General features: G+C 38.6%; 2 protein-coding genes across 2 annotated transcripts in view; one reads left to right on the top strand and one right to left on the bottom strand.

The window, feature by feature from the left end:
- The window catches only part of LOC134537287 (uncharacterized), a 129165-nt gene that overhangs the window by 105223 nt on the left and 5939 nt on the right, over positions 1–18003 (top strand). The window contains exons 4-7 of the mRNA XM_063377562.1: positions 7172–7352; positions 14893–14953; positions 15925–16144; positions 17822–17975. Coding sequence (XP_063233632.1) covers positions 7172–7352; positions 14893–14953; positions 15925–16144; positions 17822–17975 — 616 coding nt within the window. The remainder of the gene's footprint in view (positions 1–7171; positions 7353–14892; positions 14954–15924; positions 16145–17821; positions 17976–18003) is intronic.
- On the bottom strand, positions 1583–4427 carry LOC134537193 (uncharacterized). The gene is made up of 2 exons (XM_063377460.1): positions 4145–4427; positions 1583–3839 (listed from the first exon to the last, which is right to left on the bottom strand). The coding sequence occupies exon 2, from the start codon at positions 3834–3836 to the stop codon at positions 1971–1973; it is 1866 nt and encodes a 621-aa protein (XP_063233530.1). The 5' UTR covers positions 3837–3839; positions 4145–4427; the 3' UTR covers positions 1583–1970.

The following is an 18003-nucleotide window of genomic DNA, read 5'->3' as shown; positions in this document are numbered from 1 at the left end:
TTGAGTGCAAGTTCACTCCTAGAAGGGTAAAATATGCACAAGACTTATGCAGTTATACATAGGTATACTAGGTCCAAATCGTGCCCCCACCCCCCTCCAAAAAAAATATAAATCCGCTCTTGGCTGCTCACTCACTTATACAGCAGTATTTGTTTTCGGACACCAATAAACAGCAGCTTACCAATAGCCTGGCCTATTAAAACTTCCCTAAAACAAATTAAATATAGACAAATAAGATAAATATAGCTTAAGGTTAGTTGTTATAAATCAAATTCAAATTCAGTCCAGAGGCAGTTTTTCTAACACTGGAAAGTAAGTCACATTGCACTGATGTTCTAGGACGTTTTCAGTAGTTATTCGCATAATTCTGAGCTGTATGTTAACAAAAACATGGCATAGAAGTACACAACAATGAAGTCCTTTATTTTCTAAGCATACATTAGTAATTGTGAGGGTTTATAGTACCTACTTAATTGACATAATCAGCGCCAATAAAGATAAAACGGGGTGGGAATTTAACAAGGGTGGATCATAAGGGTGGCAGACGTGGGAGTATCTCGATTAAAACTACCGGCCACCGGCAATGTACGCCACTATCTCGCATTGGAAATTCCGATGTCCACCCCACCGCAAGTCGAACCAAGATTACCTTGGATGGAGGCTGACTTGTCAATTGCAGAACATCCAAATCTTCTTCAGGTGTTAGTACTATAACTGAATTAAATGCACCAATTAAAGTTACTTTATAAAAGCCTAATCAAATTAACATCATAAGCATTTTACAATAAACTAAAGGAAATAGTATTTAATGTAAGTACAATATGTATAACATGCATTGAAAAATATTGCACTGTTCAAATGCTATTATTAAACATTTTCTAAAAAGCTATAAAATGTCTACATGTCCGCAAAATATTCGCAATTTTCTAACATATGTTTAATAATAGTTATATATACTAATTGCACGACTGTAATGCTTTTGCAACACATTCTTTTCCTTCATCACTTCTGACTGACTGACAGTATTTTATTTATATAAGTACGGCCATAAAATAAAAATAAATTTTAGCGTTATTGCTTTTACAGGATCACTATGCACGATAGCTGCACTCTCAAGTTTAGACTTCTGAGCATACGTTTTCTTCTTGGGACAGTACGATTGTTTCCTTCGCCCCATTGTTGTAAAATAACTATTAAGACATCTTAGGCCCATTCTACAATGATACAGATACGGAGACGGATCCCACGGAACAGAGCTTCTACAAGAGCACGCAGACGGAGACGGACCCGCATGGACCAGTTCAGCAATGCTGAGCTCTTCCGTTTATGTTGCTCCCTTCGACCAATAGGAGCACGTTATTTTTTCACTGCTGTTCTCAAGCTACGTTTGTGTTTTCATTCCTACAACTAAAAGATAGGCCCTATTTGTTTTTATTTATTTTTGTTAAAAAATTTTTTTTTTATTTGACAGAAACAAAATAGAAACCAGTGTTGTGTTTGAATTCTTCGAGTGTTGTTCGTCGTAACGAATTTTAACGAACTGATGATTTTCATGGTTAAAATATTTACTATATACCGTAGAATGGGGATACTTGCAACAGAGAATGAATTCAACAATATATTACACTATGCCAGACTCATGTTAATGGGATAAATATAGACATGGTACATAATATATGCATGTAGAATACAATGATATGCACAAAATGTTTTTACCCAAAATAGTTTTCACGAATAATGACAAAATATAGCTGTTGCAAGTAACCCCATCAGTGGGGTAACTTGCAACACTTACTAAATCATTTAGGAATTACAAGTTAACACTTATGTGGGGTTACTTGCAACAGTTGGAATATTTAAATACTATATTTAAGTAAAAATGCAATAAAATAGAAACCAAATGTCACAAGAAACTGATCAGTAAACCCATAAAAAAAAAATTAACAATGCATGTTATGAATCAGGTGAGTTCATTGAATTTGTTCAGTAAAATACTCTGTAAAAATATGTCGTCCTCGTACTACTCTTGGTTCTCTCAATATTTTCACAATGTTTTCTTTCATCACATTAAAGGTATCTTCCACTGATGGGAAGAGAAATACTTTTTCGGCCTTAGCACTTTTACGGAGAAAAGAACAATAAACAACAGATTCATTCTTTTCCAAGACTTTAGCAACAAAGAACCTTTGAACTGCCTTATTTGATCTGCTATCATACATTAACTTCACCAATAAAAAGTCACCGGTTTTGATAAGACAGAAGTTCGCAGTCTCATGTTCACTTTCTGCATTCTGATGCACATCTGTCATTTCAAAATCCACAGATTCTGATGAAAACTTGGACCATGTTCTAGCCTTTGCATATGGAGTTGAAGTTGTAGGAGCTGAAGTTGTAGGAGCTGAAGTTGAAGCTAAAGTTGAAGAAGCTGTAGTTGAAGGAGCTGAAGTTGAAGAAGGGTCCTGGTCAATGCTGGTATCTTCTAAACTTCCATTTACACTTAGACCAGGATTAACATTAACAACCCTTCTCTTGCGAACTCGAGGGGCTGATGACTGGCCAAATCGGGCTTCTCGCAGAACCTCAATGAATGCTTCAGACCAAGAGCCATCTGCTGTTGAGTTGGCAGAGGAATCTTCATTCTCAGCTGGAAGTTTATTTAAAACTTGTTGCGGATTGAACGGATACAAGCCAGTTGCTCTGAACCCTGAGCATAAATTTTGCGAAGCATTTTCCAATTTTTCCAGTGTTGCATTCAAATATCTGGGAAATAAATTTTTTGGTATTGTCCCCTTGTACTTTGCTTTGAACTCTGCAAGAGTTTGTCGCCACTTAATTTTCAGAGGACGAAAAAAGGCTACATCGAGAGGCTGACAAATATGTGTGCTGTTTGGTGGCAGTAAAACAAATTTAATGTTATGTTTCCTGCATTCTTCAATGACTGGCATGGACAGATGGCTAGCAAGATTGTCCCCAATCAAGACTTTTGGAGAATTTCCACCTCCTTTATCGCAAGATCGGAAATAGGGCAATGCTATATTGCAAAACCATTTTTGAAATAGGTGACCATCAAACCACCCACTTTTGGAGCACCCGTATATTGTACCCTTTGGTCCGTTCTCCATCCATGTATCATACAGGTGCTCAGACTTGTAAACAATCATGGGTGGTAATACAATGCCTGATGCTGTTCCTGAGAACATCACAGAAACGCTAACTTTGGAGTGATCCATAACACGTTCTGGGTACTTTGCCCCCCGTCTAACCACCACCTTTGCTCTTTGCGGATCATCTGTCATATTGGTTTCGTCGTAATTGACGATCATGTTTGGTTTTACTCCATGCAAAGAGATCTGTAAGTTAGCAAAATATTTCTCTAGAACTTCTCTGCTAACACCAGCCCTTGCTCTCGTAATGTTCTGACAAAATCGTGGTGACAGAATTTTCTTGTGCCTTCCTATAAAAGAAAGATACCAATCCCTACCTGGCATATTTTTTTTAAATCTAAGTTCTGTTCGCCCCTCATTATCTAAAAAGCTTTTAACAAGTAAACAAATATCCAACTTGTCAAATGGAAACCCCCAATCACTCGCCAATAAAATCCCATGAACCAGCTTACGTTCTTCATCTTCTGTCAGCACTGCAGGTCTTCCATAACTTTTGGGGTGCTTCTTTTTGAACGCCCTGTAGATTGTTGATCCAGTGATTCCATACTTTTCACCAGCTTGTCTGTATGAAAGGCCTTTTGTTTTTACATCTTCTATTGCAGCTAAAAGGCTTTCCTTCGAAAAATTGGCATAACTACGATGTCCTGGAACTTTCTTGTGTTTTCTGGCCATAACCTAAAACACAAAAAAAAAAAAAATTACATAGCCTTTACATTTACCTACATAAAAGGGCAACATTCCGAAGTTAAACTAACAGGGGAATTAATATGAAGTTGGTAGGTATGTAATAATTACAGAAAAACATATGTGAAGGTTGTATTTTAGGTTTTAATTGATAACAAAAGTGGGTGTGTCTGGGTTGCAAGTTACCCCACTGGAATCACAAATTCATAAAAAAGCCAACTGACAGAAAACGAATTATCATTGCATGGTATGACTATAGGATACACTTCTTGACACTACATTAAAGCCATACATACCTTACAATGTCTTTAGATGTGTACTTCTAAGAACTTCTACAGGAAGTTTCCAGATGTTACTTTTTGCAGATTTTCAATAATAATATTTATTTATGAAAAACAAATGCACAAAACAATAAGTACCGCCTAAAACAACATGTACAAGCTGCAACAGACATTTGTAAACAAATGGCAATAGAAACATGTACACATCGAACTGAATCATGGTAGCCAACACACAAAATATATTTACCTGTAGTTTTGTTGCAAGTTACCCCACCATTGCAAGTATCCCCATTCTACGGTATATGACAAGATGTAGAAAAACTTTAAAATGAAATGTTTAAACGTAAGACGAGGAGAGTTATGCCTTCCATTATTTCGGAATTCCTTTCCAAATGGCTATTTCTATATTTCCAGATATACTACCGTACATATACAAGGATTTTAAAAGTAATTAATTTTATACTCTTAGCTTTATGTGACGTCACGCTTGCTATTTACTAGCTGTTTTTCTTACGGGTCTGTGTAATTGTAGAAAGAGAAAAATACGGACGGAACGGAACAACGATCCGGTCCGATTTCGGTCCCATCTGTTCCGTTACCGTTGCATTGTAGAACAGGCCTTACTAGAAAAACGTAACGATTTTTCACTATACGCACAGTACCTACTGCATCACAGCAACGTATATTTATGACAAACCCAATAGAATATCTGACCTACGCTTTCGAACTGAACATACATATATTTAGTTTACATAAATATTCACACTGTCGACTACGAAGTTGTCACGTTTTGTGTTCTGGACTTTCCGGCGCACTTCACTTGGAAAAGAACAGACGAGTGACAACAGCGCGCCTTCCTTAGTACACTGGCCGCGCCAAGCACCTCCTAGCAGAGCACCCCACGCATTCTAGCGGGCTCTTCGGAAGCAACGTTTACCCTCGCGGTATAGAGAATAGTTTGTTCTTGGGCTCCTGCCAGGGGCGCAGCCAGGGGGGGTTTTAGAGGTTCAACCCCCCCTCCCCCTTAGCACCAAATCTTTAATTAATTTCTTATTCATCAAACAAATTTCATATTAAAATTAATAAAAATTTTACAATTACAATATTTAAATTTAAGTACCGAAAACTGATAAAATAGCACTATTTTACACCTTAAAATTCAAATTTTCCCGGGGGAGGACCCCCGGACCCCCCGCTTTAATACGGGGGGGGGGGGGGGGCTCATGCTTCTTAACACCCCCCATACACAAATCCTGGCTACGCCACTGGCTCCTGCACAAAACAATTACCTTTCTTGAACGCAGTAAACGTACGAACGGGACCTAACTATATATATATAATATATATATATATGTACATATATATGTATATATATATAAGTTTACATACATGCTATTTTACAAATTCGTCACTACGCTTTAATAAGATAAATTTATAATTAGGTGCATAAAATTTACAGTAGCCAAGTAAATAATATTTAATTTATTATTTATTGCATCACACTAAATTATATCTATGCTACGCTCAAGATAAAGCCCCTGGGAATGAAAAAAACAGCAAAATATGTTCGTTAATTATACTTTCACAAAATCTGTAACATAAATACGAATGGTGCAAGAAAAATTTTTTAGGTGTAATATGCTTATTTTTTTTTTTGGTTAAACACATTTATATCGCAGTTAAGTAAGCATTTGCGGCTAGAACAAGATTTATTCTTAACATGAAAAAATTTACAAGCCCCTGCGATATGTAAGGAATTTATGAAATGTAATTTTCAAGACCCTAAAACGCCCGAATATCTCAACCGCACCATTTCAGCATTAGCCTTTCGGGAAACCATTGAAACCCGGAATCAATGTTTAAAAGTTGGACATTGTTTGGTAAAAATATAAAACTACAACTATTATTGCGTCCAAACCACCTTAATACAATGCATAATTATGTTATGTAGTCATCTTGCAAGACTTAAATGTTTTCCAAGCGTTTGAATAGCTACTTCAGTTATATTTGTACCTCCACAGTGCACAATGAAACATAGGCATGCGGGCTAATAATGATACATGGAAGTGAGTTTAAATGCTATAATGACATGATAACGAAGCAGTAACTGAGGAGACAACTCGAGAGGAATGATTTTATAAATCACTATTGCGTTCACCAAGTATCCGGGGCTACTAATTATCGCTAACAATTCATATAATAAGTGACAATTATAATTTATTTAATTATTGTGCCACTTTACAACTACAGATAAGATTCTAAACTTTGCTGCTTTCGTTATAAAGAAAATAAGTTTCCAAATACTACGTCTAGGTTCCTGGCTGGTAGGCAACACGCTAGGGATTCGGCGCTGTGGTCAAATACGGATTCGGCGTTATGGTCAATTTTGATTTCGGCGTTATTGTCAATTACCGATTCGGCGTTATGGCATTCGGCGTTGTGGTATTTCGGCGTTAAGGTACTTTTAAGAAACACACATAAATTCATTTGGTTGTTTTCAGTTTGCTCATGTGGCACTCCCGCAGCAACATTTTTCGGCGTTGTGGTCATTCGGCGTTGTGGTCATTCGGCGTTGTGGTCATTCGGCGTTGTGGTCATTCGGCGTTGTGGTCATTCGGCGTTGTGGTACACAGCAGTTTTCGGGTCGTCGGCGTTGTGGTCAATTTGGAATTAGGCGTTATGGTATTCGGCGTTATTGTACGTTCGGCGTTGTGGTATTTCGGCGTTATGGTAACGACCCCTCCGGCAACTGGTCCGAGCCCCTGTGTCTCGGTTCCCTCTGGTCAGTTGATGGGTCGCCCAGTGGTCATTCGGGCATGTCAGCTGCTTGGGAAAGTTCTCGATCGCCGCGCCCGTTCAGTTGAAACATGCAGATCCCTTCCCGAGAATACCAAATAAACTGGTCAAAATAGCTGGGGGTGTTGATCTGTTGGGGGGGGGGGGGGGTGGTTCTGGAGGTGTGTGAGAGAACTCCTCACGAGTGTGTGCGGCAGCGCGAGGGATGCGGGGTGAAGATGCGTGCGGGGTTGGCCGTGTCCGCAGGAGGGCGTGACGGCACCGCCGGCGTCCCCGGGCGGCTGGAAGTGGGGCAGCTGGCGCATCCCCAGCGACCACCTGCCCCTGCTGGTGGGCACCGTGTGCGGCGGCGCCGTCATCCTGCTGGCGCTGCTCGCCGCCATCGTGTGGCGCTGCTGCGTCGTGCCGCGCCGCGACAAGGCCTACTGTGAGCGAGCCTGCGTAACCCCTGCTGCCCTGCTGCCCTGCAACCCTGCTGCTCCGCAACACCTCCTGCCCTGCTGCCCTGCTGCTCCGCAACACCTCCTGCCCTGCTCGGCAACACCTCCTGCCCTGCTCGGCAACACCTCCTGCCCTGCTCGGCAACACCTCCACACATACATATATACTAGCTGCGGTCACCTGTCCTTGATGGGTTGGATTACCGTTCCGTCGCATACCCTTCTGGTGCTCTCAGCTCTGTGCAATACTACACATCGTAAAAATTATATCAAATTTTAATGCCAAAGTATGAAGTTTGGTTAGTTTTTGAGTTGTAGAGATTAGTAAATAAGTATGCAGGTGAAGTAATGTTATAAGTATATTTTATTATTTATTGGTTATTAAATACTCAAAACTTCCTTGCGAGCAACGTTCTTTTTTTTCTCTCGCTGAAGAGTGACCAAGTTGAACTGACTCTTGAGCATGCCACGTAAAATTGACCACGAGAAAAACAATCACTTCTCAGATCCACACCGGCCGTTCTGAATCTCTTCCCCTGCGCTTTATTGATGGTAAATGGCATAGCAAACTGTAGCAGGATATTGAAGACGTTTGAATTCAAAATGATAGTCTGATGGAATCAAAGGAATTCTTGGGATGAATACGACCTCTCCTGTTAATATTAGATTCAATAGATTTTTTATGTAGACTTTTAAGTCTAGTGCCATTGCACAATTTTGGAGTATTAATATTTCGAAATTATGCGATACTCTCTGAAGAGCATTTTCAAAATATTAAATAAAATGATTAAAAAATACTTTTTAACCCAAGATGGCGGTTTTTAATAATGTTTCCTTATTAAAATGTTTTAATCCGATTATGGATGCTGTTGATTAAATACAACAAGAAAATTTATCTCCGAAATTCTCGTTCCTAATTTTTCCGAGAAAAAAAACAAAAAAAAAACAAATTAAACAGTTTTAGATACATATTGAAAACTGTTCATTAAATAACAAAGTTATGTCTAAATAGTTTGTGTTCAATAACTTGTTGGTCATGTAAATGTCCTACATTACATCATTTCCAATTTCTTTTCATAGTACTCATTTTATATTGTACTTGTGCGGTACTGTTGTAATATAACCAAGCATTGCAATTCTTTTATTATTCGTCTACTTTTATCTCGTTCATATTTCTGTCGCTAATTTTTTTTTGTGTAAACAACGTTTGAACAGCCGTGACACTAACAGATTGATCAGTAGATGATTTACTCCTTCCTTCTTTAACAATACAAATCTTCATTGCCCCTCCAATTTTTTTTTTCAATTGTAGGTTTAGTCAGCTTCCATAGCCTTTAGTAATTGTCTCTCCCAATACAACCAATTGACCGCTTTAGTTCCAGATTTTTTTTCCTTTAACCTTGATTTCATATTTTTTTAACGATCCCGATGGATTTGTTCTATATTCTTTTTTATTTTTGGTACTTGTGATTTTTCCAAAATCACGGGAGCGTTAGAAATTCAATCTGCTATGAAATGTATTTCATTAATAGTGTTTTCTACACTTCCACATTCACTGCTTGAGGAATGTATTTTCACTGATAAAATATGCTACACAAGGAATATTTGATCCTTGACACAACTGAAGTACAACTGATGTGTAAGCGAAGTGAAGAAAGAGAGGACATCGTCAGAACACGTTAGAACTTGTCACTCGAGACACACCTGAGTTTTTACTTGAACATTGAAGATGTTATTCCAAGTATAAGGTAATCATTATATATAAGGAAAGAAGAAAATGCTTATACTACTACCTTTTTACTCTAAATAGAAACATTCTACTTCTATCTTATGTTCTGGAGGATGTTCTTCTGTTTTATCTTATTTCATCGTATTACCCTTTCCATCTCATGTTAGACATTTTCGTTAGCGTCGGACTAAAGGGTAAAATCACTCTTTAAACCTTTCTCTTCAAACAACGTTCAATTAAGTTAACAATGAAGTTTGGTGTTCATGACTTCAAGAAAACATCACTAGCGTAACCTTGTCTGTTTGAAATTTTAGATGGAGTTTTAGTTCCATCAAGCTTTATTAATATTTTTGCAGAAATGTTCTAAAAATATTTTGGCGATTTGAGAAGATAAGCCCGTCGTCCTCAGCAGAAACTGAAAATGAGAATTTTTCCGACATAAAGGGAACATGAAAAATAAAAATGACAGGTGGAAAATCAAAGTAACTGAGAAGTAAAGCGAGTTCGTATAAATTATATCTTTATTTCACAGATCATAGTGCAACACGCCACAGTTAACTTCAATTATCTGAGACGAACGAAATGAAATCGAATTTGTTTTGATACTACATCGTAATGGAAGTGCTCTAAAACGCCGTATATCTGTAGGTACAGTGGCGATACGTCTTTCGTTGACTAGTCAAGACAGTGAGTTTCTCAACTATTACTGAATATTTACTATCAATTTTTTAATTTTTACTGTAAAAAAATGTTTGTGTGTGCCACAATGTTTAGCCGAGACCTCAGCCTTTAAGGCATCGATCTACTTGCCACGTCGTGGCAGTGACGGAGGAGGGTTGACGGCTCTCGTAATGGACGTGACACTTCTATTTTCCAGCCCACTAGACGTTGACAGATTACTCTCTGGTTTGCGCGAACAGGGTTGGCACTCGGTTTCTGTGTACACACGTCATTAAAGAGGTACACATACAAGGCACATGTTCTGAAGTGCAATGTTCTTTTCATATCTGTATACGGGATGTGAAGCATACAGAATGAGTCTGAATTCGATTGATAAATTTCGGTTGCAGGTTTATCACGACAAAAAAGTTGAAAACATATATACTACTTATCGTTAAAAGTGCTTACCAAGGCTAATAAACGTCTTCGAAGCTGGAGCTGAACAGAATTTTTAAAGAAAAAAAAAAGTATTTAAGCTTAAACACTGAGCGTATGGATTATGTCGAACTGAATTCAACTACCGCGAATTTTGTTGCTTCCGTAAAATGAGTTCATTTAAATAATTAAAAGGTAGTAACACGTCATAAAAATATGTGGAAAATGATGATGTTGCTCCCAATTATTTCAATAAAATGATTTTAAAGTTTTATATTGAAGTTTTGTGGTGGTTGTAGAACTTTGTTTTGTTACACTATACAGACATAAGTGTTCTGTCTTAAATACGTTATCTAATCACAAAAAAAAAAAATTGTACAGATCCAACTGTAAAGAGGTATACCATCCAAATTGCCATTAATTATTGAGTTAATTTTTTTTGTGTCATATCTGAATACTTCGAGAAGTTTTAAGCACGGTGTTGCTGAACGAACGGGGTAAAATTTATACACTATCACATTAATCAAATAAGTAAATGTTACACGATACATTTACAGATCTGTACAGACTTCACCAGTGCACTGTTTTGTAATACAGCAGTAAAAACAAATGCATTCACATTCGGATGAACCTGGTTAGAATACCGATCCAATGGCCAGCCGTTCTTACCTCTTTAACGTAGACCTTGACTGGGTAATTTCCAATTTTATTTTTCTTGTATTGTGATGTGTGTGCATCTCAAATGACTCCGCGGGCGAGGAGATGGAAAATCCAAAAAGGGCAAGGCCTTTTGCAACACAATATAAACATGCTAATGCAATTTCAAGTATAGTCTTTGTCATCTAACTTGTATAAAATACTAGCTGCCCGACCCGGCTTCGCACGTCTATACTAATGGAAAAAAAATTAAGCCACATCTCCCATTTACAGTAATGGTAAATAAAAAAAAATTCAGTGAAAATTTATTACAATGCTGTATAATGTACCGGAGAGAAAATGAATAGCACCGATGGTTTCCCGACTCGTGCACGCAACGTACAACTGATGTACCCGTACTTCGCTACGGCAGTCTACAGGCAGATCACTCTTGCGCCGCTCATTATACATGCCCCTCCTTGTGGGTACACCACTGCCGTGCGATGCCCGTTGCCATGAAGATGCAGAAGGCATGAACAATGCAAAATCCTGTTCTCATGCAGACAAAGTACCTGCTGTTGCCTGGTTTTAACCACCCATGGGATCTAATTTTCGGAAAATGTCATCCTGCGTAACATAAGGAACATTACTGTGAAGTTTCAAGTCTGTAAAATATATATACTTGAAAAAAAAAAGGGCAATTTTTGATATTTAAAGTACCCGCAAAATTTCAACGGTGATGAGGACTGCACTAATAATGAAATAGTCGTTGCCATAGAGACGAATGAATCATCAACAAAGAAACAGCCGTTGCCATGGTGATTTCCTACCCAAAAACTGGATATTTTTATATATTACGCCCCCGAAACTCCCCTTGGGATCGGATTTCCGCAGAATCCGTTCTTAGTGAGCGTCTACATCACAAAATGAGTAACTATACTAAATTTCAAGTCAATCGGGTGTATAGTTTTAGAGATCTCGTGATGAGTGAGTCAGTGAGTGGTATTTCGCTTAATAAACTTCTAGCGCCTGCGGCATTGTCAACACACACTTCTTACGTGTACTGCATGTTGTATCTAACCCCCTCCAATGCATTTGATTCTAAATTGGACTTTTAGTAAGGATCCCTAATGTTATTGATAATATAATATAGCCTATAGCCTTCCTCGATAAATGTACTATCCAACACTGAAAGAATTTTTCAAATCGGACCAGTGGTTCCTGAGATTAGCGCGTTCAAACAAACAAACTCTTCAGCTTTATAATATTAGTATAGATGCCAGTTTTAAAAAGTTGTTTGTTATCTATGTATAATTTTCCCACTTGTTTTTGTTAACAGTGTTTATTAAAAACTTATGAGGTTATCTTGTTCCTTAAAAAAAATGTTTTTTTTTTTTTTTTTTTATTTGACAGTTGTGAAATGTATACCACTGGTACTACTGTTGAAAATAATCAAATTTGAGCCAGTCTTTAATGACAATTAAATCCCACTATTATTATTTTTCAATAATAATAATAATAATAATAATAATAATAATAATAAGCTGCCTGACGCTTTCACCTCACGAACACTTGAAAACTGCACGTCTCATCAACTACTGGTCCCAAAAGGGGCAGTACTTAAGTCTGTGGAAACTCTTCCCAAATTTAAGTCGCGTGATGTTCCGTCGCTCGAATGCAGTTGCATGGCGCTTCGAACATCTAAGTTCGAGGGGAGTAAATTCTCGAGGTGCGCGTAGGACTGCATCAGGTTAACGTACCTCCGACCGAAACTTGTGCATTTCTGTGGAAATTGCCGGTAGTTCCCGCACGCCCCATTAGTAATTGGCAAGCCTAATTCACTTCATTTCCATGTGAATGCGAACCGCGTCTCCGATGCTGGGAGGGACCAGAAATAATTTCCTGCGAGGAACACACGCGTGGAAGAAGGTAATTTGATTTCGAGAGGCAATTTCCACTCGGTACTAGGAAAGGCATTGGGTTGGCGTTGATGGCCCGGGGGGGAAGGGGGGGGGGGGTTGGGTTGTCGTGACTTGTATAGGGGTATTTGGACGTGTGCTTTGGCTCAGGAAATTATTTCTCTGTGATTGGGATGCCAAATAAATGAGTAAATTTTGATGTGAATATTAGTGATATATATATATATATATATAAACTCCCCCCCCCCCCTTCCCCAAAAATTCTTCATTTTCTGTAATCACCTTACTTGAGGAAATGGGCAGAATGACTTTTTCTTTTGGGCGTGTATTTCCAGTTGTTCAACGACAAATAATGTTTCAAGAAGTATGCATAAAATCTTAGTTTAGCTTGTGCAAAAATACTGGGTGTTGCGAAAGCCGATGACAATGGGTTAGAAGTTTAAAAATGCTACTTGAAAAAATGAAACTTGAAGAACCAGGATTCTAAGTTAGGCAATGATCGGAATGATGCTATGATCAAGTGCGAACTCAAAAGGATTGTCGTGAATGATTAAAATCAAAGTTATCATCACCCACATTATGCTGTGGAAAAATATGAACACCCAGAACTTTTTTTGCCTCGCTATTGCCGTGTTGTTTTGTTTGCGTTCAATCCACTTTAAATTACAGAGCGATAAAAGCAACACAATTATTTATAATGTTTTGCTTGAGTTTCTGGCTTTAAGATTGATGTCGATTACTGGCTAGCACCGTGAATAATTGGGGAATGAAAAATATGCCAGATAAAAAAAAAATCAATTATTAGGGGGGGGGGGGACCCGTAAAAAATCTAAAAAAAAAAATTAAATTTGTAAAACCTCAAAAGACTTTTGCCTTAGAAAAAACCAAATATCCTAAAAGCAGCTTAGGTTCCTAGTCTGCCAGCCTCCAGTAAGCAGATGATGACTTATTGGCCGCCATATTGAAATTTCGTAATAATTAACTTAAAAATTCGGGAAAAATTCCACAAATCATCAAAATATTACTCATCAAAGTAATTATCTACTCGATCGAGTCCCGGCCATGGTTATATTCTCGGTCAGTGATAATAGTAATTAAAAAATATAAATCAATTTTAAATTATGTTTTTAATCATCTTTCATGGAGTTTATTAATCATTCTCTCTATGAAAAACGACTCTATACAATATATCTGTCCGTCGAAATAAATATGATGTTGCTGTGCCTACCACAGAAGTCTTGATTTTACGATAAATGGAATACCTTCCAACCAGGTCTTGTACACTGTTTGGCGTATAGGCCAAGTGTCTTCGGACCACGGTGACAGTCCATGTACAATGTCAGACGTATAAATCAGTCAACTCCGAACCGCAAGGTCAATCATGTCCTAGGTACAGACTTATCGAAGCTCATTCGCCGTCAAAAAGAAAGCACATTTGTCAAAAAGGAAAGAGATAAAAAAAAGGAAGCACATTGAAATAAGACTCATTAAGCCGAGTATTATCACCCTGGTACCAGTGGGAGCCTTTAACTTTTCGCTGCAGTCTAAGCCTTAGAGATACTGTATATGCCTGGCATCTGCAGCAACTCCCTGGGTCATTTCTTGTAATAACATGAAATCTACCAGCATGGGCAAGTAAATTGCTGAGATTGGCATTCGTCTGAAGTTTACAGTAGTTTAAAAGTTTTGTATTCGTATTTTGTTTAAGCATTCCGCAATAAACCAGCGTTTGATTTCGAATGAAGTATGTCGCTTGTACGTTGATAAAAGTATTCTAAGAAACAATCCAACTCCAGTGTAGCATATGTTCCCACAAAGGTGGGAATAACACAAGAAGTGCTATTTAGAGCAAAATACCTGAATCATACTTTAAACATTGCTTACATGCATCTTATGGCTTTAGAGAAGGTGATTCCTATATCCATAGAAGCACTCTGTTGTTATTAAAATGTTGATGCAAACAGGAAAACTAGCTCCTACAATTCTACATATTTTGTCATAAAGCTGTGCTTTCAATTGTAATTGTATGCTGCTATTAATAATGGACGAGTGGTAGCTGCAAGCTACAGAAAAATGTTGTACGTAGCTGTTAGTTTAATCGATGAAATTATGTATGTACGTACTTTTATTTTATCCCGTATTCTGCAGGTGCCAGGATTGACAAGGAAATGCTAGCGAGACAGCGAGTTGGCATTCCACCATTGCCTAGGTAAGTGTTTTGTTATTGATCTTCGTGTTTAATGTATTCATTAGGTGTGTAGTAAACCTTAAGCAATTTTACACATTATTTTGTTTATTAATTTAAAATATATATGTGTGTATATTGATAGTTTAAAAAATTTAAAATTTAAAATTGTTTTAATATTGGAGCATTTATACGGTGAGCAACTCGACCTTCATATCAACTCATCTTAATGTTTCATTTCAATTTAATTTGGTTTCGTCCTGTGCATATTGAGGTTTTAGTTTTCTCTTTTCAGCAATGCTTACACCAAAGACATGCTTTTGTATAGTTTTATCAGGTGTCAGAAATATCGACATTTCCTTCTAGCTTTGTTACATTTTGATAGTCCGCTTAAGTAGGAATTGAATTTCCCAGTCAATAATGAGAAGTATTTGATGTTATACATTACATCCTACAATACGTCTGGGGCGATCCAAATTCCGTTTTGGATCCCGCGCTCGGGACTAGAAGAATCGCGACAACCGCGAATGTAGATACTGGCTTTCGAACATCACGGAATTCAGGATGTCTTGATTTTTCATACATCAGACATGGGGAGTCGAAGCGACCTTATCTTTCTACCTCGACCGTCAAAACCGAAACACATTTCGGGAATATTTCCTCATGGTTATGCTGCTTCATGTAGATAAAACTTGGTGAGCTGGTTCCATTGTATACGGGAGCAGGGGCGCAACAACAAGGGGGGGGGGGGAAGGGTATTTTGCCCCCCTTCTGAAACCTTGAAGTGGGGGCAAACGGGGGCAAAGAAAGTGCTGTGTAATCAATTTTTAGATAATAAAAAAACTGCTTAAATAGCACCATTTTCCACCTTGAAATACAAATATTTTCCCCGGGGGAGGACCCCCGGACCCCTTCGCTTCATTAGGGGGGAAGGATGATTGTTTATAAGAAGCTATATTGCCGCCCCCCCCCCCCCCCCCCCCCACGTGTTGCAGCCACTCGGCGGTGTTCGCCGCCCCGAAGAGCGGCCAGTGGGCCTACAGCAGCCGGCTGGTCCCGGTGAGGGCGCCGCCCCCGCAGCCGGCCCCGCACTGGTTCTACAACAGCCGGGTGCTCAGCCCCGCCACGCTGGAGCGCATCGACCCGGGCCCCATCACGCGCTCCGTCAGCTGCGTGTCTGCGCAGCAGCAGTTCCGCCGCGGCGAGGCGGCGGCGGTCAGTAGACCCCTACACCCCGCCGTCATAACAATTTTTTATTACCTTTCTTCATGGGCGTCGCAACCGGGGGGGGGGGGGGGGGGGGGGGGGGAACACGTCCTCCACAATAATAAAAGTCTTCCATTTCGTCCCCTCCAATTATATATTTAGTTTCGTAGTTACATTATTAATATGATTTCTGTGATACGACCCATATGTTGCGCATGGTGCATTTAGGAAAGAAAAATGCCTAAAAACCACCTATTTGCACCTTCAAACCCCAAATTTTCCCGGACCCTTCGCTTTTTTCCCAGGGGATCGATATTCCTCAACAACAAAATTAATTGCAGTCCCTCCCCCCCCCCCCCCCCCAAAAAAATATATCCTTGCGATGCCCATGCCTTCCTTACAAAATTTCTTCAGTCGCCTTCAAAATACTCTCAATTAGATGCGCTGCCTTCGTCAAGTCATTTTCCCCACTGTTTGAAGCATCTCTGGAACTCTTTAACTTTGATATCCTCCAGTACCCTTTGGAAAGCTGTTTTTACCGCCTCCACATCATCAAAACACTTTCCATTGAGATTTTTCTTCATTCTCAGGAACAGGGAAAAAAGTCGCGCGGGGCTAGGTCTGGCGAATACGGAGGGTGGGGAACGACAGACAACCCCTAGAGGCCAGTTCGTACAGTTCTAGTGTTTGGTATTGTCTCTCTAGTGCAGAAGTGTTTCTTTTCGCTATGCAGTTGAAATAAAATATTAAAATTAAAATTTCAGTAAGCATTTGTACCTATGTAATGGTACAAGGCTATCAACCGAAACAAAAATAGGGGGGGCGAACATGGGATTATTTATTTACAAATATTTATTCATATAAAGGATGAATTTGACAGACTAAACTTCTGCTGCAAGTTCATCATTATAAAATAAGTTGAAAACATGTATGACATCATTTACAGTGCTTCCAAAGTCTGGTATATGTTTTTGAAGTTCAGACTAAACAAAATTTTTTATGCAAATAATAGATAAAGTATTGTAAGATAGAACACTGAGCTTCTGGATTATGTTTAATTTCATGAATTTCTACAAGCACTATTTGCACATTGTTGTAATGTGAATGTCTGTAAGGTACACTGTATAATATTTTTTTAATGTTGTTAGACTTATATGCAACAGTGTGTCTTTCCCGAATTTTGTTACTGTAGCAAAAATATTTTGTTGAAATAATCAGGGGTAGTAATATGCCACAAAATTGTGTGGATAATAAAGGTGTCAGTCACTCCCAATTATTTTAATAAAATTATTATGCTACAACAACAGAGTTTACGGTCGTTGTAGAACTTTGTTCAATCAAACATAATTCAAACGCCCGGTGTTGTCTCTTAAACACTTTATCTATCATTTACAATAAAAAAAGTTGTTCAGTTCCAACTTCAAAGACATGTACATACCAGCCTTAAGAAGCACTTCAGACCATAAGTTGTATGAATGTTTTCTACTTATTTTGTAGCGATAAACCTGCAACCGAAGTTTCTCTGTCGAATTCAGAATAAGTCAGTAAACACATATATTTTTTAAAAGTAAGTGTAATCAAGGGAAATTCTGAGTGCATTCCTCCTCGTTTTAAATTAATAGTAACGGAAATGCTAAAGATGTTTCTAGATTAATTATTATATGTATATATTTTTTTTAATTTCAGAACCAGCCGAAACTGTGCGACAAGAAGCGGCCTCTAAGCCAACCCATAAGATTCGGACCATGCGACCTGGCAGCCTCAGTTGAGCACCGACAGGCCCCCTTGCCGCAGATCTCGGAGTTCATGGCTCCCAACGCTCAGTATGCTTCAAGCAGCAGTAAGTATACATGTGCTTGTTGTGGACT

This window comes from Bacillus rossius, chromosome 12 (assembly GCF_032445375.1).
Source record: "Bacillus rossius redtenbacheri isolate Brsri chromosome 12, Brsri_v3, whole genome shotgun sequence".
Classification (NCBI taxonomy): Eukaryota; Metazoa; Arthropoda; class Insecta; order Phasmatodea; family Bacillidae; genus Bacillus; species Bacillus rossius.
Note: the sequence above shows the minus strand (reverse complement) of the source record. Positions and strands in the feature narration are given on the sequence as shown.

Coding starts and splice junctions, on each gene's coding strand:
- LOC134537193 (XM_063377460.1), bottom strand. CDS start 3,836: ATGGCCAGAAAACACAAGAAAGTTCCAGGACATCGTAGTTATGCCAAT.